At 39.5% G+C, this 21080-nt stretch overlaps 1 protein-coding gene across 3 annotated transcripts in view; it reads right to left on the bottom strand.

Moving 5' to 3' along the window:
* The window catches only part of BDP1 (BDP1 general transcription factor IIIB subunit), a 47672-nt gene that overhangs the window by 6635 nt on the left and 19957 nt on the right, over positions 1 to 21080 (bottom strand). The window contains exons 18-38 of one of the 3 annotated variants that reach the window (XM_083465138.1): positions 20341 to 20572; positions 19182 to 19378; positions 18252 to 18450; positions 17351 to 17532; positions 16341 to 16521; positions 16049 to 16182; positions 14543 to 14750; positions 13672 to 13877; positions 13103 to 13325; positions 12017 to 12210; positions 11223 to 11607; positions 10295 to 10402; positions 9403 to 9436; positions 8651 to 8734; positions 7469 to 7784; positions 6528 to 6685; positions 6064 to 6217; positions 5413 to 5578; positions 4179 to 4230; positions 2470 to 2668; positions 1653 to 1878 (exon numbers count right to left, since the gene is read on the bottom strand). In XM_083465138.1, the coding sequence (XP_083321264.1) occupies positions 1653 to 1878; positions 2470 to 2668; positions 4179 to 4230; positions 5413 to 5578; positions 6064 to 6217; positions 6528 to 6685; positions 7469 to 7784; positions 8651 to 8734; positions 9403 to 9436; positions 10295 to 10402; positions 11223 to 11607; positions 12017 to 12210; positions 13103 to 13325; positions 13672 to 13877; positions 14543 to 14750; positions 16049 to 16182; positions 16341 to 16521; positions 17351 to 17532; positions 18252 to 18450; positions 19182 to 19378; positions 20341 to 20572 (3838 nt within the window). The remainder of the gene's footprint in view (positions 1 to 1652; positions 1879 to 2469; positions 2669 to 4178; positions 4231 to 5412; positions 5579 to 6063; positions 6218 to 6527; positions 6686 to 7468; positions 7785 to 8650; positions 8735 to 9402; positions 9437 to 10294; positions 10403 to 11222; positions 11608 to 12016; positions 12211 to 13102; positions 13326 to 13671; positions 13878 to 14542; positions 14751 to 16048; positions 16183 to 16340; positions 16522 to 17350; positions 17533 to 18251; positions 18451 to 19181; positions 19379 to 20340; positions 20573 to 21080) is intronic. The other 2 variants (XM_083465139.1, XM_083465140.1) reach the window with 2 other exon arrangements.

The raw sequence follows: 21080 nt of genomic DNA, 5'->3' as shown, positions 1-21080 counted from the left end.
TGAGTTAAGATATTTGGCTAAGGGTAACAGTTTGCAATATCCTCCATCTTGAATGGAAAAATACTACATCTATTTGGGGATTCAAGATAACATCTATGCCAGTGGTGGACTTCCAAAAATTTGCATGATGAACTAATTCATTTATGTACTTCCTAACCTGAACACTGCTTCCAGAAAACCATTTAGATTTGGGTTTTCAATTAATTGTTTTTCTAGTGTCTACTCTAAGGTGCCTAAAGCAGAAGTTGAGAGGAGACCATAAATTTATATATCCAACAAAATTTGTCTTGTAAAAGTTCTATTGTATAAGTGGAAGTCTGCTGTGGTAGCAGAACAGCAATGTTGGACACGACCCCATGTTTGTTCCCTGGTTCTCAAATGATTATACATGGGGTCATGTTCAACACTGTTGTTCTGTTAGCACAACAGACTTCCACATGCAACAGAACTTTCCTTTCCTTTCCTGTGCACCCTCAAAATCTGCCCCGAGAGTTGGAGGACCTCCTGGAGCAGACTTTGAGGGTGCACAGGGAGATGAAAGGAAGGGGAAGTTCCACTGTGTACCTAGAACTCAGGACACACGGCACTGGATGCAACCAGTGGAAAACTAGGGTTTTATCTAATGTTGCACCAGCGGGGTTCCAATGGCTCAACAGGACTTTTACTCTCCTCCTCCTACATCTCCCCCAAATCTGCTCAGGAAGACCTTCCAAATCTTCAGAGCTGATTTTGATGGTGCTCAGGGGACAGGAGGGAAAAAGAAAAATCCATTGCGCACATTTAAGCCCCTTGACCCAGTAAAGCTGCAGCATTGGGTATGACCCCTGATTTCCAAAACTAAATTTCCTGAGAGAAATTCTCATAGTTTATTTAATTAATCTGCAGCATGTGTTTATGATATATTTTTATTTTACCCATAGAAACATACAAAGAACATAACTTAAAACATGCATAAAGCTCAGTTCCACATACAAATACACAGCAAAAAAACACACAAGAATTACTCTACAAAATACAGCAGAAAGATAACAAATGCCACTATGATCTTTAATGTGACTACAGCAATAGCAGCTATGCATTATTAATTTAGATGGCAGATCCCACAACTCAATATAATAGCCGTAGCTAACCTTTTCAGGATGAAATTTCAAGTCATGTCTCTGGGGACATTTTGTACTGGCTTTCCTATGTGCACGTACCTAACAATTCTCCAAATTAAACAACCACAAAATAGAAATACAATGGAAACTAATTCTCACCTCAGTAGCCAAATTCTTTAACACCTGTGCTCAAAGTTCCCAAATGAGTGGTTTAAAACATTTGTTAATTTTAGATTTCTTCTTTGTAATAAATACCCTAAATAAATACATTTCTCAAAATGGAATGGACTTCTGTGCATAAGAAAGCAGTCAAACATCAGAACATCCTAAAAAAATAAGCATGTTGTTTTCAATTGCAGCACTTCACCATAGTTCAGGGTTCTTAAAAATGGACTCTTTTCTATTGCTGCCATCAAAAAACAGCACTGAGACAGATTAGAAGTGCTTTCTCCATTCTTTTTTCATGCAGCCTCCCAAGTTTTCTTCACTCAGGCAACAGATAGCGAATCCAAAAGGTTCTAACTTTTGTGATTCTCTGAATTAATCTCTGACCTTATTGGTGCTTTCCAGGTTTCCCCCTACAGGAGAAGACAGTTTTTTCTTCTCAGGGGCATTCCCGCTTTCTTCAAGGGCTTCAGCATGCCTTTTCAGATTCCGCCAAGAGGTTGAACCAAGCTCTGCCAATTGTTCCAACGAGGCTTCCAGCAATCCTTCTGCCCTCGCAGTGTTGTCCAAAGAGACAGCATTTTCTTCCACAGCAGCTGTGACGGATCCAAAGCTGTACAAAGTTGCCATGCAAAAGTTGTGAAATTAGTGTTATTTAATTCAATGTAAATGTAATTCAAATTAAAACTCTCCTTAATGGCAATCATTTAATGCCCTTTGAAAGCTGCAATGCTTGTCTCCTTGACTTGGCAGAGGTTTCACTTAGACCAATGGGACCACAGTCCAAGTAACTAATGTATGCTTAGGGCAGAGCAGTAAAAACTTCTCTTTTCCTGAAAGTCGCTCCTTGCCTTGAGCTCACAAGGAGACATTCTGTCCTTTGACAAGGTACAGTTCTAATCAGCTGGCAGTTCTAATAGTTTTATCATGAATAACTTGGCTGACCACAAGAAGAGGGGAAACATAGAGCCTATTTCATGTTCCCACAAGGAGAATCCCCTCAAAACTTTCATTTGTTAAAAGGGCAAATTCTCTTCCATAATATCCCTTTGAATCGGGCACAACTAATTTTTTTCAGCCAGAGGGCTATATTCCCATCTTGGACAATTCTCTGGGAGCTGCAGACTCATATAAGGGCACTACCATCTCCAGTCTTAAGTACACCCAAGAACATCAGTTCATATTAAAAGATAATATTACTTACTTATCTTCTCTTGCCACTTCTGTGGAGTTCAGATTGTCTGGGGTAAAAAAAACTGGTGCTGGAAGCAGCTGTTCAGACGTTTGTTGTAGCAAACCGGATCCGTCACTGCAATTCTCAGAACCAACGGAGATTTCCACCAATGTTAAAATGAAAGTTGGCTCCTCTTCCTTCGGATATTCTTCAACTCCAGCACTAACTACTAAGATACATATGTGGGGCAAATAAAAGATTAATAATATATAAAATAACATCGTTCTGCATGCTGTTACTCTATTCAAAAACCCTTGCAGTATTTTTTATTCATTTTCACAAGTAAAGTGATATGCAAGTGCTGTAAGAAGAGATTAAGGTTGCTCCATGCTCAACTACATAATGAATACAACCCTGGGCTGTATCCAATGGTGTTCAAACAGATGGCAAACTTCCACAGCAGATCTTCCCTTTCTCTGCTCCCTGCAGCCAGCCTTGATAATACAATTGATAATGCCATGTACAACTTCCCTTCTTGTATGTAAGCAGTAGCAACTGTAACACACATATTAGAGATATAGCCAAACAAATGGAATCCATATATCTTTAAAAATCATATATAATTAGACTACATTATACATTCTTTAATGTGACAACTCCAATTTTTATTCCTTAAATATTTATGCCTCACCTTACATTTATAAAAACATTCCTGACAGCTTATTAGTATAAGCATTAGCTATTACCAAAATAGCCGTTTTCTTAGTATCTTTTGTGTTCACAGAAGCAAACGCAAAGAAGCCTTATGTACAATGTTGAAGAACTAGTTATAATTAATTTTATTGCTACACGTAGTAGGGAAAGAAGGATTGCTACAGGCCATTCCAAGTGCCTATCCCACTGAATCTCCACACGTGGAAATCTTGTTTGCATAGCTTCTCGTAGCAAAACATTCCATGCACATAGACTCAAACTGAGTGATCGACATCCCACATAAAACTAGGAATTCGACAGCACAACTTGAATTCTACAAGCTGGATTTTTCAAGAATGCATGGTACGTAAGGGAGATGCCAAGCGTGGCCATTAAGCAGGCCTAAAGGCAGAGTCAGCAAGCTGCAGTCCCATGCCAGCCATAAAGGTAAAGGGGCCCCTGACCATTAGGTCCAGTCGTGACTGACTCTGGGGTTGCGGTGCTCATCTTGCTTTATTGGCCGAGGGAGCTGGTGTACAGCTTCCGGGTCATGTGGCCAGCATGGCTAAGCCGCTTCTGGCGAACCAGAGCAGCGCACGGAAACGCTGTTTACCTTCCCGCCGGAGCGGTACCTATTTATCTACTTGCACTTTTACGTGCTTTCAAACTGCTAGGTTGGCAGGAGCAGGGACCGAGAAATGGGAGCTCACCCCTTCTGATCGGCAAGTCCTAGGCTCTGTGGTTTAACCCACAGCGCCACCCGCGTAGGCAATAAAATTAATCAGAACTGGTCGTAACAGTGTTTCAAAGGGAGAACTCTTCAATCTTCACCAAAGCATTGATGTATGAGCCTATTACATGCTTCAGTCTGAGACATCTTAATGATACCTAGTTCCAGGGGAGGGGAGGTTATGGTGATCCACATTTGCATTTGTCTCTTCTTCTTTTTAATCTAACTTGTAAATGACGAGTGCATAACAAATGTTTACGTGAAGCTAGTTCCCTAAAGCAGCAAATATGCGATCATAAAACAGTGTAAAATGTACCTGCAGTCATCTCTGTGGTGGATGAAATACTGGAACACTTGGCTGCTTCAGTCTGGCAATGAAAAAATCACAATAAAAATCACAAGCTTGCCAAATAACACTAATGCTCAGAAGATAAAGGGAAAAATTATTGATAATTGCTTTAAAAGGAATACATATTTTTATCCATGTTGTTCCCCTTTGCCAAGCCACCTGGCAAAAATGTTTTAGAAGAGTGGAGTAAAAATGCCTTTTAAAATAAATAAACATGATCTCCTCCTTTGAAAGAACATCACTAAGAAATAAAGGAAAGAGACTTGGCAAAAGTTGTAACCCAAAAGAAGGAATTTTTGACTGGAAACATGTACTATTAGGAAATAAAATCTTGCTTATAAATTTACCTTATAACTACATGGAAACGAACAACTTTGGCCTATAGCACAATCTTTGCCTGAAGTGACTCACAGAAAAGATTGCTCAGTAACTCAAAGAAAATTAATTCCTTCAATTATTCTAACCCACAGAGCTTGAGGCTGCTTCACTGATGACATTTTCCTACAGTATCTTTGCACATTTACAACAAAAGTTAGTTTAAATGCTTGTCAGAAGAACAGTCTGACATGCCTTTTGTGTGAAGACCATTGAAGACAAATAAAAAAAAAAATTGCTCAAGCCCCCAAATTCAAAGCAACATTTAAAAAAATAATAGAAAATACAGTTTAGCAACAAACAAGCAGGGGTGTGGAAACCATTTGTGGAAAAAGAGATCTAGTAGGAGGAAAGAATATCCGGTCCTGATTCCAATAAGGAACCCACAAGGCAGCAATATGACTGCAGTGTCACAGATAGTCCTAAGTGACTAACGTGCTCTAATAAAGGCTGAGAGGTGACCTGAGGCCTTATGACACACAGTCCACCCCCCTCAAGCCCTACCTCCTTGTTCAAAAAACAGTCTATCTTGAGTTCCTCAGCCAATAGCAGTCTTTGTATTGGCCAGCTCCTCCTGAGAATGAGGGCTAGGACCATGACTGAGACATAGACAGACAATATACATATAAGCAGGGATGTTGTTTGTGCAATAACTATCAGGAACACTCAGAATGTACTACTGTATTCAGAGTGGCTTCTATCTATAATGGTTCTGTGTGTGTGTGTGTGTGTGTGTGTGTGTGCGCGCGCGCGCTTGCGCTTGAAGCAGCTTCCTCCTTTTATTCTCTCCCTTAAGATAGCAGTTTTAGTTATATAAAATAAATACCTGTGCAGGTTCAATTGCCAACAACTGGTGCTCAGCAGGAGCAGAAACTTGGACACTGATGTTTGTGCTGCAGCCACCGGGTGGTTCAGGAGGGTCTGCTTCTGGAGAAACTTCTGAAGCAGTTAACAGTGATGCAACTTCCCAAGTATCTCTCACCGTGTTGTCTCTTTGGAAAAATTAAGCCAGTTTCACTTCATAAAATGTTTATTAGTTAAATGTTTTCATGCTGCATAGCTTTGAAACAAATGGTGCCAGGTTTACAGTCACTGTTTGTCAAAGTGATTAAAAGTACTATTAACCGTTCCATATATAAGTTCAGCTAATAAAAAATACAATGTCTTAAAGTGTCTTCCTCAAGTATCTTAAAGATGTTTTATTATTCTCACATCTCAAAAGTTACTTGGGTGAGATGATGTGGCTTAACAATTAAAGATGCTATTTTCCTTTCTTTTCTCTAAAAATGACACCCTCTTTAAATATAGAACCAGTAAATGTGCAGTTGCATATTTTCCCATAATTCTAGTCAACTATATACTGGATATGCTCCTATTCTATAAAACACAATTTACTACATATTTCACATACAGCAGCTCAAGATATCTAAGAAAGAAGCCAAAAGTACTAGCATGTGAAAATTATTAATGTTATTACCTTTCTATGTTTTCTTTCTGCATGGCAGGACCAGAACTTGGAAGCTGTAGATGATGTTTCTCTGCAGAGCTGCTCTTAGTTAGCTCATTCAATTTGAGATTCTTTTCCAGTTCAACTTTCTGCTCTTCTATTGCATTGTCTGACACCTTCTTTTCTATTATTTTAGACATTAAAACACCACTCAGTATAGTTTGCGGAATAAATATATACTATTTTGGATGAGATTACAACATTGACAGGGCATCACATCACCTAATCCCCAGCTGGAAGGATGAACAGACAGACACAGGTACCTACAGGTTTGGACGCACATTTGGGGGCCAGAAGCTTGTAATTTAGGAAAAATGAAATCAGATATTCTCAGAAAACATCTCCACAAGCACAGAGTACACTTTCTGCACAGGGTAAAGGATTCGTAAAGTCCTGATAACTAAATGCTTTAAGTGCAGGAACCAAAAACGTACCATTCTGGATTTCTTCAGATTGTTCAATACACGAATCAGCATATTTTTGAGAAGCTTTCTTGCTCAGCCTCAGACTTCTGTTAAGATTTGGTTTAGGCTTAGGAAACCTACATCTTGCTTGTTTGGATGATTGATCTCCTTTGGATGACAGTAAATCACTGCAGAGAAACAGAAACCACCACTGAGTACCCTTAATTTCAACATTTATCCAACAGAAATAGTCAAAATCTTAGCTAGCAATGCAACCAATCTAGAAAAGGCATAAGAATGTCTGTGACAATTCACGTCAAACACCTTGGATGCAATCAACCACCGCGCTTCAACTAGCTTTAACTAGACAAGAAGGGCAGAGGTACAGAGGGCATGTGGTTGGACACATTAGTGCAAGAATTTTGCCCACATCATCAGGCCACGATTCCATAACCCTTGGTCAGATGTGGCACTGGACACCTTGACCAAATTTGCCATAACAGTGGCATCCAAGTCGCTACAAAGTCAAGGGGCTTTATCCCCCAAGTGTCTTGTCAACTACTCAAACTAATCACAGTTTGCTAAAAGGGAATCTGGGGTAACTAATATTTGGATACACAGCAAAAAAAAAATGCCAGCTGAGCCCTTGAGGATGTGGCAAATGCAACAAAGAATGTCTTCTTTGCTGTCTTCACCACCACATGGCAAGCACAATTATATGTCCTAATGTGTTTGGGAAGCTTTAGAGTGAGTGACCTAGTCCTAAAAATCATAGACTGAAGATGATACATAACACTATACACCTGTGTTGTCCATTTACTTATATTTACATGGGATGGCTTGAAAAGATTAACTTAGAATGGAGAACAGCTAGGTGATATCATGCGATCATGGTAAAACTTCTTACAACCTAAAGAATGAGGAGGATTCCTAACTAACACAAACAGATTTTTAAATAGAACAATGCAAACCTGCTGATTCTAGTTGTTTCCTCTGAGCATGCTTCCAAAACTGATGTACTGCAATGCTGTGCAGCAGCTTTATTCGTATTTTTTGAAAGTGACACATTAGTTGCTTCCTGTAAGTAAACTTCCAAGCCTGATGGTTCAACAATATGATCCTCTGCAGCAGTTACGTTTGCACTGACCGAAGAAAGCGATTCATCTTCTGAAGGGGCAGGTTGTTGCATATGACAATGGACTACGCTTTGCTCTTCGTGACACTCATTTGGGAAGCTATCAGTTACATTCATTTCATCTTTACTGGGAAACTCCTGAATTTTTGGTTCTTTTTTTCCACAAAAAGAAAAAAGTTTAAAATAATTAAATTCTTAATTTACGTATAACAAACATTTATACTGTGCAATTTCAGTTGGGACAATATAAAGATTACAGTTTGAAATCCTAAGTAAATGATACATTTTCGTGTCTATATTTCATTAAATTACACCACTGCATTTTGAATGAAAAATACCCATGAGATTAGAAACACAGAATTCTACAACTGGAATCCATTTTGCAGCTAAACCAATACTTTTATTTTACAATATTTGAATCTTGTGCAAAGTCTGGTTCTTTGGTTAAATCGAAGAGTACCTAAAATGATGTTTAGGGTTTACTAGATACTTCTTAGTCCAGATCATATGGACATCCTTCAGACATTTTTAGTTGCCAAAAGACTGTAATGTAATGTATGACTAGCATAAATAATGTAAAATGGTCCCCAAGTGCAAGTTTCATATTTCACTTCTTCAATAAAAGCATTCCATCCAACACTTATCACTCTCTTTCTCTTTGTTTTAATAAAAAGTAGATATAAAAGGAAAGAAATGGAGCAGACCTCCTGGAAATAAGAACCTACTACTGTCACCTAAGTATAGAATCCACAAAATATGCCCTGGCTAACAATTAGAAGTGGATGACCTGTAATCACAGTGAAGAGGTGACAATTTGGTCTTCCCATATTTAAATGGTGCATGCTTTTAAAACAAACTTAGTTTGGTGTTCAGTGCATGTTAATTAAATATTGCAAAGGAAAAATAACCTTTATTTCCACCCTCCAAAATAATCACAAAGCTAGAAAAGAATAAAAACAATACAGAATCCATTGTACCACTGCTATACCAAAGTGCTATATGATAATACTGAACATACCTTGGATGCCAATGTTTAACTGGAATGCTGGATCTCTCATAGCAAGTAAAGTCATGGCTGCTTCAGTACTTCCATCACTAATCCCTGAAAAATGTTTACCAAACAAAAGCCACCAAAATCAAATTTTGTTTCTCTAGTACACCCAAACTGCTTATGCTTGTCTTAAAAATGACTAGATCATCCTAGGTATTAAAATCGGTTTCTAACACGTGCATCGTTCAGCATCCCTCATTTACAAACCATGAAAGTGGTTTCAAAGTTCTTGTTTTACAGTGCAATCTGATATGCTTTCTACTCAGAAGTAAGTATCGTTGTTTTCAATGCAGCTTACTCCCAGGTAAGGGTCTATAGCAGCATTTGCCAACCTGGTGGCCTCCAAATGTTTCTCATCAGAACCCAGCAAGGCTGGTCTGTTGGACTGCAGCCTGAGTAGTTATTTCTTTCTTTAGTGAAAGAGAGACTTGAGGATCTCATCTTTTTAAAACTTTTTTTTTTGTAAAGACCATTATTAATAAAATTTACAAATTTAACTTGGTCTCAATGGTACATTTACTTATGTATAGTTTTTTACCCTTCACTTCATTCAAAGCAAGGCTCCCAGTGGCCTATATCAATCAATAATAAGACAGTTCCTGCTAGAAGACATGGCCCAAAAGGAAAAGGAGGAAAATCAAACTCATAAGAATTTCATAACTACAAGCTTCTTTAAGTGGCTATTCAGTTGTTCAGTGTCAACAACTTGGACCATTTACCTGCTTTCTTTTCTTGATCTTCTTGTGCAACCACCTTAGATAAAAAGAAACGCAAGTTAGCGACTGTAGTTTTGAATCCCTCCCCCCCCCCATTAAATTAAATTAAATTAAATTCTACAGATCAGCTTTTTCACTTAGCATGGATAGTGACAATAACAGCTTGGCTGGCATATCATAAGCCACATGTTGTCATAAAGCATGTTTTAATCATGATCTTGCTCCCCTATTGCCACATGGTTCCACACTCTCCACACAACTCAAACCAACCATATTTTGGCTTGTTGTGTTGTTCAAATCTGGATCATGGTTTGCTTGTTTCAAACAAACCATGCACGAGGTTCATTTAATGTTTATTTCATGTTTCATGTATTTCATGTTTGTTTAAATGAACCTGGTGCATGGTTTGTTGGAAACACACAAACCATGATCCATATTCAAGTGACATGATCAGCCATACTATGGCTCATTTGAGCCACGTGGACACCTTGTGGGGAAGCAGGAACAGACAAGCCACACCAGGAGGAAGAGCAAACAAGGCCTACATCAGCACAAACAACAAGGCTCCACATTCCTGCAGGTTTGCCTGTTATCATGCCATACTGGAATGGTGTGCTACATGCATTATCTGAATAGATGAATATACTGCTAAAAATAACTCAGTTCCTTAATCAGTATTGCCACTCCCTAAAACATTTGCTTCTCATCTTGCTTAAGGGAGTGGGGATTATTCAAGTGGCATCACAAAAGCGTAATATTTTTGCTAGCCTTGCTCCCTATTCATGCAAATGATACGTTAACTGTCCTAAAGTAACAAGAACTGAATTATGCTAGAGAAAATAAGTTTTAAATACATTTAAGGATGTTGCATAAAGAGGGAAATCAAAATACTCACATTTTGTGAGGAATACAATCCTTTGTCTGTCTGAATTACAGGCTGAGCATCTACATTCAGTTCATGAGACAGAAATGGCTCATCTGCAACATTCTCATATATCTCAAGCTGTTGGGCAGGGAAGCATACCAATTCAGTTTATCAGTTCCCCAAAACCAAACACATCCTGAAAGGGATCTAAGAAATGTCCTTTGTGCATTATAACTGCTTTCTGCACACTTAAATATAACGGAAGTGACAGCATGATATATTTTCAGATGCAGTGGAGGTGCTATATGTTTCACAATTCTCAAAATGCAATTCTTTCTAAAAGAGGCATAAGCAAAACTTCAGTGGGACTTAAGTATGCATGCACTCTTAGGAACAGGAATATTTAGACGAACAATTGCTAATGGGAGAGGGAGCCGTGGAAGGAATGGACAGATAACATCAAATGAAATGTTGACGAAATAACTTTCTTAAGAACAAATCATCAGATTGCCAGTAAGGTAACACATGGGAAAGAATTCCATGTCACAGACTATGACTCAGGCCAAAAAACTAAAGTCATGGCAAGCAATTGGCCCCATATTGTATAATGTAGACCATCTTTCTCATGGCAAAATGATCCATCAACTCTTCTCCATTAGCTGTTCTTTTATACTTGACAATAAAATGTCTAAGACCTTCTATTTTCTGCTTTAGCTTAAAGGGTGCTAAGCAGCTATATGTAAGTATGGCCAATCAGAGAGACACACTGAACTGGTACATCTGCAGTCATCTCTTTACAGCAGGCATGATGCAATTATAGCTTTCCAGATGTTATGAGACTGTAAATCCCATAATTCCTGACCACTGGCCATGCTGGCTGGGCCATATGGGTGTTGGGGTCCAACATCTGGAGGGGCACTGGTTCCTCACCCCCACTTTACAGGTGTTTCAGTCATACCTCTTCCATTGTTTCCTCAATCTGAACAGGAACTGGATTTGGAGATCGAAGCCCTTTAGGAACAAACACTGGAGCTTTGTTTACTTCCTCTGGTGAAAAGCATTCAACTTCATAGTCCAGCTCAAAGTCATCCCCATCATCGTCATCATCATCCTCTTGCTGAGAAGAAGCCCTAAGAGTCACCAGGTTGACCTTTGAATTCCCATATTCCTTTTTAGCATTCTTGCGAAGGACTGGTTTTGAACTTCTGCCTCTACCAACATTTGGTTTCCCCTTTTGGTAGTGTTTCCCCTTTTCACTAAGGTCATTCTCACATTCAGAAGCGAAAGACGTTATTGATCCACTTATGTTTTTCCTCTGTTTCACTGTCCTTCCCGCTTGTTTTCTAAGTATACAAAGACATTTTGTTAAGAAGAGTTCATTGTAAAGGGTGGAAAAGACAGGGTGCGTATTTATGTTTCTTCTGTGATGAAAAAAGATGACAATCAACTCTTTTTTAAAAAGATACAAAACTTTTGCTAACATGTTTTTCCTTAGGGGCCTGCATTTATATTATCAATATGGACTAGATGTTCACGTTTTATTCATTCATAGAAGCATTTATGCTCCACGTTTCCATTTAATACAGGCATCCCAAAACTCGGGCCTCCAGATGTTTTGCGACTACAATTCCCATCATCCCTGACCACAGGTCCTGTTAGCTGGGGATGATGGGAGTTGTAGTCCCAAAACATCTGGAGGGCTGAGTTTGGGGGTGCCTGATTTAAAGAATAATGTTCGAAGAGTAACTTTACCCTTTTATTCTTTCAGATGCTCTCTCCTGGACAGAATGGGCCTTAGAGGTTTCTTTCTTGATTTGACTTCCACTGCAAGGGGACTGTTCTGAGGAATCACATTTTCCAGAGTGCCCGTGTCCTGTTGGAGACATCGTCTCAATACTATCTATATGATTTCTTTGTCTTGATTCAGAAGATGACGCAGAATTGTGCTGGAAACAATACAAAATTGTGCCAAATTTAATACGTTAAACTCTTCTGTGACCTTTCAGATCTCCTACCCCTCCTTTCACATCCAGCTTTAAACAAAAGCAGCAGACAACCAGCTTCTTTAACATTCAGGTAAAACAGAAAAAAAATTCAGTTTTATCTAAAAATGTTGAAATAATTGTCTTTCTTTTAAAAATGTCTAATTTATTATATTATCTAAATTATATCCTGCCTTTCCACACTGACACTGAAGGTGGCTGTTTTAACAGCTACAGAAAAAAATCCAGGTTATACTAGTTGATTTCTATCTGTAGTCCATTGCTAATTTTGGTAATGAAGTGGATAGTGTGCTAGGTCCGCAGAGTGACCTCCTTTTAAACTGCAGTTAAGCTTAACTGTGGTTTAAAAGGTGAACACCAGGTCAGCGAGGCTACCACTTTAAGAAAACTAATTAATGAGAAAGAAATGGAGAGAGAATGCGACAAAATCTTAATTTTGTGTATCTTATTGCCAAAGGAGCCTTAAAAAAGAAAGCAGGAGGCAATCTCAAGGACTTTGAACCTGAGAATGGGATCTGCTAAAAACAATACACATACACCTTGGGGATTTCCTGGCTTCTCCTTCCTGATGCAGCTCTATGTGTCCCTTGAAAACTCCTCCAAAGGGTTCACTGTGACACAGGCCACTGCATCTGGTGGGTGGGGAGGGAAGGGAATCCCTTTGCATGAATGGGTGCTTTCCACTCATCCTAGGATTTCATTGCTGTTCCCATGCTGCTGCAGGTGATTTCAGACAGCATAAAAGCAGTTCAACAACCAGGTTCTTTATGAAAATCCAATGTTGTCAAAACCATTTAAATCAAAATATGATTTAGAATTCCTGATCAGGGCTCACCATTAATGTGGGTGTTTTCCCAGATTTGCTGTCACTTGGGGTTGTGTTGCTTTGTGTATCGCTTCCAGTTTTCTCTTTGGTGCTGACTTCTCCTTTTGAAGAGGCTTTTTTCTTTTTAGCTGCTTGGGCTAGGTTTGGTTTTGGCTTCTGAAGAGGACCCCTCAACAGCTGTGTGGATTTTATGCTTTTTGAAAGACTCCCTTCATGAGCACCAGAGATATCACTGACCAAAAAGAAAAAGTAACAGCAAAACAATTAGATCATTCCAGTGTTTAGTTATTCCTGAAAATGTGTGTGTGTGTTTTGGTATATCTACCTTTTATTGTCTAGAGTCTAAACTATATTAATATTTTTTCCTTTAAAAACCCAGAACCAATCTTAGCTCCTCCTTATCTCCTCCACACGAACCCAATAAATTTGTGATAGTGAGAAAAAGTAAAAACAAAATCCCACCCTCACCCCTCTGGCACGGTTATTTTCAGCTTGGAGATAACTGAAAGTTCTAATAATGCTTGATATAAAGATTTGAGTACTCAAAGAAACACTTAACTTATTGAAAACTATTTTACCTTTCTGGAAGATCCAGACACTTTCCTTCAACATCTTTAGAAACAAATATTTCTTTTTGGTCTTTTGGAAGTTTGCATCCCTCTGGCTTCTCAGGACAATCAATTTTCTGCTGATCGATATTCCTTTGGGGTGATGGGGCTTCACTGGATTCCGACACTTCTTTTTTCTCCAGATCACCAAGGGATGCCTGGACATTGACATTATCCTTTTTTAGAACAAATACACTTGTCAATTTACTAACAGAGCAAACATAACCCTAACAACATAGTGCTCACCCCCTTGATGTTACTGGTCTTTAAGTCCCATCAGCCCCTACCAACACAGCCAACAATCAGAAATTACGGGAGCTGTAGTCTACCAACGTCTGCATGGGATCCCTGCTCAAAAGCTTAATCTGGATTGTGATCCAGAAGTTAGTGTGAACTGGAATTTCCCTGTAGAGTCTTAAGATGGTTGACTCTAAGAAAGAAGTCAAACAGAAAATTCTTAGAGTCAACCATCTTAAGACTCTGTCGTCTGAATTATCATTGCTGTAGGAATTTAAGTTTGGCTTTTGTGGCTCATCCCACAGTAAATTTATGAGTCTTTAAGGTGACACAAGTAGGTTCGTTGCTCAAAAACACAATTAATTTAAAATACACAACAGAAAAAGATATGCAGGAAAAACTCTATAAAGCCTTTGCAAGAAAAATGGTCAATTATTCAAGAATGTGGGCCAGAACTATTTTGCTTCTGCGGCCCCTTTCCTAATGCAGACCCCTCTGCTCCCTCACCTGCCCAAAAATGAACCGGAAAAGCAGCAGCATCTCCCACAATGTTGGGACAGGTAAAGCTGTGCTTAAATGAAAGAAAACTAAGTGTGTGGCTAACCTCTGAAGGCGGGTGCAGATCGCTTTCCTTGGTCATCTCTGTTTTTTCTATGTCTCCCTCAACTGGAGCAGTAATGCTCTCTGACACGGGGTCTTCTTTCTTGTCATTCATTCTTCCAAGGTTCGGCCTGACTCTCTGGAATCGACCTCTCACCAGCTGAGCTGGTTTGATAGTACATGGCTTATTCTCTTGGGAAGTTGGTTTTTCCCTATCCCACAAAAGGAGAAAATGTTACTGAAGTGATTCAACAGGCCCAGGAATCAAGGGAGTGCTGTTTGTGGCAAAAGCCAAACAGGAGAGAGGGGAGGAGACTTCAATCCTTTCACCATTTACAGCTACTCACCCCCCCCCCTTGCTAGCCTTGCACATGCAGAGCCTCTCACCATTAGGCAAGCCAGCCTCAGCAGCTGAGAGCAGCAGTAGTCTTGTGACCTCTGCATCTGCAGCCAATCTATATCTCCTGGCTACAGCACCAGCTACAAAGCCAGCGCTACTTAACTGTTTTCAATTGTTGTTGTTTACAGTTTTACTGAGGAAGGGAAGATGGCTCCACCCTAAAGTTTAGCTTAGAAATATTCTTAATTAATAAATTCACAGATTTCCCCACTTGACCAACTGCTTCTCTCTCAGTGGCAGTTCTAGAGCAAGAAAGAGCAAACTTAAACAGAGGAAGTAAAGTAACTGCCTAAGAGCTGAATGGCTACATTCAGACCTAATATGCTGAAAAGGGTCCAGGATCATCCATCTTCTTTTCTACAAAGAAGCAGGAGAGGAAATCTGACTCTGTGGTTTGCAACAACTGCCATTTCCTGAATTTGGACCTAGGAAACTGCAGCTGGAAAGAAAGTGTATTGGGGTTCTGCCAGAGCTGTGCCCCATGCTAGCTGCGTCCTTGCCTCAAGTCAATACTCTCCACACCTGAGAAAAACAGTTGCAGCTAGAACAGAAAGGAGGGTGTGGAATCGCCCAAAGTGTGTGGGAGGATAAATGGTCATTTAAACATGCATTGATAGCCTTGGGTGACAAGGGAGCAGATGGGAGACTGCTAGGAAGAAGATACAGGCTTTAGCAGCTGCCCAAGCAAGGAAGGAAGCAGAAAGCCCAAGGTGAGCACACACAAGAAAAGGGAAAGGCAGAACTCTAACGTAGGACTCCCTTTCCCCCCAGTTAAGGAGGGCCAGTTTTGCTTTTTTCTTATCACTGTGTGCCCTCTAGTTGCTACTGGTGGGAGTGCACTAACCCAAAGCTCTCCTATAGCTAAGAGATGGTTTAATTAGAGAACCTTTGCCTACGCTGTGTCACAGCAGAACCCCCATTTGTTTTTCCTCTTGCTGTATTATCAAAACCTGAGCATCACCAGCTTGAGGCCATAAGAAGCGTTATCCCCATTGGGGCCCTAGCAGAGAAGAACTGCACTCTTAACAATATGGAGGATTTGTAAAGTCATGCACACATAATAAAGGGAGTTTGGGACAAGCTAACAAGACCTTGTTGAAGAACACACACCTGGGATATTGATCTGAAATATCCTGAGAGGTACTGGGTGCTTGAGGGTCTTCCTGAATCAATTTCTCCATGTCTACCAGTCTGTTCTCCAAGCCTTCAGCAGGTAATCTTTTTCTGTCACTCTTTAACTGAGGCTGGCAATAAGAAGCAACATAAACATCAAAACGTGGAACCATTTTAGCAATGATGGTCTCAACTTTACTCTGTATTTGCAAAAATATAGAAACAAAATCTCTCTTGAATTTGAAATGTCTTTACTACTAAAGAAAGTCTGGCCCTTTTCTTAACTTACTACTGCAGGGAGAGTTCTGGAAGGTCCATGTTTCTGCAGTTCTGATTTCTCAGTTCCAGCTGCTGCTGCTTCATTTCCTAGAGATGGTGTTTCTTTCCTTCCAACTGCTCTTCCTATGTTAGGTTTCGGTCTCTGGAATCGGCCTCTGAGAAAAGGTGTTGGCGGAACAGTGCTCTGTTTGCTGGAGGGGAGACCCAAAGCAGCACATATGGCAGTTAAAATCATTCTCATCAGATACATCACCACTGATACACACATGTAACAAAACCATATCCATAGGTTAAATGATTTATCCCATGTTTCACAGATTAATGGTAACTAGTGTACTTCTCAAATATGCAACAGAAAAACAAGTGCAATAAAACCTGCATTTGGTACTTCCACAAGGCTGAGGGAGAGACTTGCCATCATTGCCCTTCCCAACATATGCCTTTTGCGGCTGTCAAATTTGGACACAGTTAATTGTGGAAAAGCGGCACATAAGTAAACTTAATCAACCAATCAAAATAATTTTCTTTTCAGTTCATCAGTAAATTAATTATGTGGTGTTATCTTGCTTTAATCTTCAGTAATCACACATTCATTGCTTTCCCAAGGATTCCCTAGTTAACTACAGCTTAGATGCAGAGAACCATGTTCCATGCCTACACTGCTGCAGCACCTTGTTTCACCTCCTGTAGATCAGGAAATCCCCAGAAATGGTACTGCAGTGATCAGTTAGAGGGAATAAAACAATCCGTGGCAAGGCTGCTTGGGTGTCCCTGGCCCCAAAGCAAGACAGATAAACCTGTTCTGGCAACAGCTCCATCACAGAAGGATGGAAAACAAGGTTTAATTTTGGATATTTTTACTGCATCTCATTTTCAGTTAAGGAAAATCTGTTATCTCCAACATCTATCAACGTATCAAAGGAATAGGAATTTTTTCAACCTATGTTTCAAATCAGCAGACCTGTAAAGGGGGGTGGATTTCCAACTGATAAAACTCTGTAAAAGCTGATAGATCCTTACCCAACTGTAATCTTTTCTTGGATATCTGGGGATGATAAAACTTCATTTGGATCACTACTTTTGAAGTCAGAATGGCTTGGGGGAGACAAGTCGATCTCATTTGTTGCAGCTGCTTCTTGAGTATCTGAGGAGTTCCCCTCTGACAAAAGTGGCGGTGGCAGGATTACGCATGCTATAGTTTCCTAAAATATATTATCAGAATGTTCAATACCTGGTGCAAAATGCACGCAGTTAAATTTAAAAGTTCAAGGAAAAACACACACACAAATCATGCAGGGAATCCAAGTACAACACAAGACTACCAAGGTAATATTTTTCAGTTCTTGTACAGGGAAGTAATGCAACATCAGCAAAGGGGAAAGTGGCATTAAACCAGCTGAACTGTTCTACTAACTCTCAGTCATTTTAAGAATCTGATATTCACTTAAGCTTTGTAAACAGTCCATGCAGTTTACTACAAGCCTGTGCCTATGTGACTTTAAAAAACAACCCCAAATTAAGAAAGTCATCTTAATGTCTTTGTTAAAACATGGACATCCTTCACAAAGAAACCCTTCATGCTTGAGTTTCAAGAATGATTTGTCATACAATGCCAGGAACTCCTGGCTTTTTTTAAGGAAAATATAGTGACACTGTGCTCCTGAAATTAAACTGCAAGTATATCATATACGGCCTAAGGTCAACAAGTAATCTCATAGGAAACAACATGCAAACTGGTTGCCAATACACCATCTGTCCCGCACAGGGCTTTCTACAAATCTCAGTATTGAGTGTAATTTAATGTTTAATGTTTTATTGTGATGAGAGTGAATTCATAGGTACTTTCAGGAGCAAACGATACTGCAACCTGAAGCTATTAAATTATCAAGAACAAAGTACCAGCATTAAAAATAAGTCTTACATCCAGATTAGAGGACTTGCTGCCTTCACTCCTGGTATTTTCTCTAGAGTCAGTCTTATGTTCATTTGTAAGCATTTCTTTTTCTGCTTGTATTAATTCCTCTGTTTCTGCCGCCTTTTCTGTGTTCTCCTTTAGACTTTTCAAAGATGGCTCTACTTCAGCAGAATTTTCTTTTTCTTCTTGTACAAAACTAGAATCGCTGTTGGATAAAGAAAAGTCAACAAGACTTCTATAACTTCTAAGTAAGCAAGAAAGGGTGTGTGATTTTGTTTTCCTTTTTAAAATCTCAGGAGCAACGAAAAAACCAATCAACACAGTGTTGCCCAATACAACACCACAACCCACATGAATATGTGCTTACTTACACTCTTCGCACATGTTTCAATTACTAAGGACAATTCCTATAATTATCATGCAGGCAACAGATGTTTTCACTCATACCCCAATAAATAATGTTGCTGCCTGCTTGTGGGGCGGCGAGGGAGAGGGTGATGGCAATCAGAGGGAAGAGGGACTCTCAGATCCTGATCAAGGAACAAAATTGACAAGTGAGCAAGGGAGTCACAGGTAGGTGGGCAGGCAGGGGAAACACAGAGCACCCCACACACTATAGTTCTGGTGGCCAGGAAGAAGAAAGCCAAGAAGGATGAGTGGGTGGAGGCAGCGAGACACTTGCAGCAGTCATGCAAGCTGTTTTTCACCGATCTCCGGGTCTCTGCCACCCTTTCAACACCATTTTGGCACTATTTTTTATTTTGTGGCAACGCACGTAAACACGGTTGAACCCGAGTGGAATGTGCGTTGGGGGCGGGGGGAGTGCCTGTACAATGTATTTGCCACAAACATACACATATGTCAGTATGCATTTTTTTCCATTAAGAAGATGGCATTGTGCCCCTTATTCTTTACCTACAAAATAATAAACCTTACCTGGTAGCAAGATCCTTCACATCCTCCACTTTATCTCTTGACGGAAACACATTTTTAAGTTCATGGCTCTCACATTTGAAGAGTGTCTTTACAGGAGATTGGATTGTGTGTGCCAAAAGCACTTTCTCAGCACTGGCAACAGCTTTGTCTTCTAAGACATCACAGTGGGGAATGTCAGCTTCATAACTAGCTGCCTCCTAGGAAACAAATTAAACTTCTCTGAAACATCCAACGTGTAAGAGTTCATAAAGAAAATAATCTGAAGACATTCAGCTAGTGTATACTTAGACGAGAACACAGTGTTCTTTTAAGCCTTTAGCCTGCATTAACGTAAGAAATTAATACCAATATAAAAGGAAATAACAGTTTAAAATAATAGTTACAAAAAAAGGTTACACTGGTACTGGGGGTGTCAAAATTGCTAATGTACTAGACTGCTTTGGTATGATAAAGCAGTACCAGTAAGTTTTCACACTGCTCAGGATTCTTCTATGCATGAAGTCAATGCAATTCAAAAGTGTGCTGCCCTTTCTTACTAATACAGTTAGCACAACAAAACATATGTTTTGAATTATTGAGGATTACATCTGGAAAAAAGAAGGAAAGCTTTAACTTGGGTATCAAAACCAATATGTGCACATGTTATTTTCTGGATCAGATTACATCTTATTTAAGCAAAATGATGCTGTGCTCTTGAATGTTTTCAAATATAGGCCCCAGTCCCAAAAACATAAGTTTTGTACGTTGTCTGCTAAAGTAGGGATATAATGCCCTGTGCACCTACAGTGTACATCTTCTACATCAGCAGGAAGCCCATTTTCCAGAATTCTGAATTAAAGATCAAGACTGTGTGTATAGTAAGCCTGCAACTTCCTCACATTTAATTTGTGCACATTCAGCTTTATGCATGTGGCTAAAAAAATAAAATAAAGGGGACTGAAAAGGGTGTGGGGTTCCAGAAAAAATATAATACAGAAAGCTTTGAGTACTTAAGATGTGATCTTACCATCTATATTAAGAAAATGAGTGCTCTGGCACCTTTTAGACTAACTGGTTTACAAGAAGCATAAATGTTTGCTGGCTGGAATCTAATTCATCTAAAATGTCAAGTGCTCACATAATGTTTTATGTACAGTAGCAAGCAGGCTGTGGTACTTACTGTGGTAACAGTTAGGAGTTCATGGCTGTTATATTCAGCTTGTATCCGAATCTTCTCAGATGATTCAATGGCTGCATCAGTTGCCTTTTCTTCTTCTGCCTCCGTGTTTCTTGCTGGCTCTTCTGGCTTTCTAGCAACCCTTCCTAAATTTGGCTTGGGCCTCCGTCCCCTTGCTAATGGTGCAGGTTTCAAGACAACCTGCTTGCTGCTTTCTTGTGATTTCTTACTAGTCCTGAAAGAACAATGATTTCAGGGAGGAAAAGAATTAGGGGGTATTAAACATTGCAAATATCCTTCATTTCATAATGTAATTGAACCTGGTTGTTATTTGAACCAATTACAGTTGCCACTTCGAATTTTAGAAGCTTGTCACCATGGAGGATCAACTCTCCCCATATGAATAAACCAAAGGTATATCATCATCATAATCATCATCATCAACAACAACAGTATATAAACAGGCATAGTTGTATAATAAAAACAGGAGTGGTGTAGCAGCTGTGGCTTTATCCACAGAAAGCAGACATTGCCTCTGTAATACACAGCTTTCTTACCTCCAAGTTGGATTGCTGTAATGAGCTCTACACTAGTCTGCCCTTAAAGACTGTCTGGAAACTTCACGTGGTACAGAAAGCAGTAGTAAGAAAAGTTATGAGAACTAAGAGTTCCAATAATCTCACACTTACTCTGTGCCAACTACAGTAGCTGCCTATTAATTTCTAGGCCCAATCCAAGGTGCT

This window comes from Podarcis liolepis, assembly GCF_965112155.1.
Source record: "Podarcis liolepis genome assembly, chromosome: 11".
In the NCBI taxonomy this organism is placed as follows: domain Eukaryota; kingdom Metazoa; phylum Chordata; class Lepidosauria; order Squamata; family Lacertidae; genus Podarcis; species Podarcis liolepis.
Note: the sequence above shows the minus strand (reverse complement) of the source record. Positions and strands in the feature narration are given on the sequence as shown.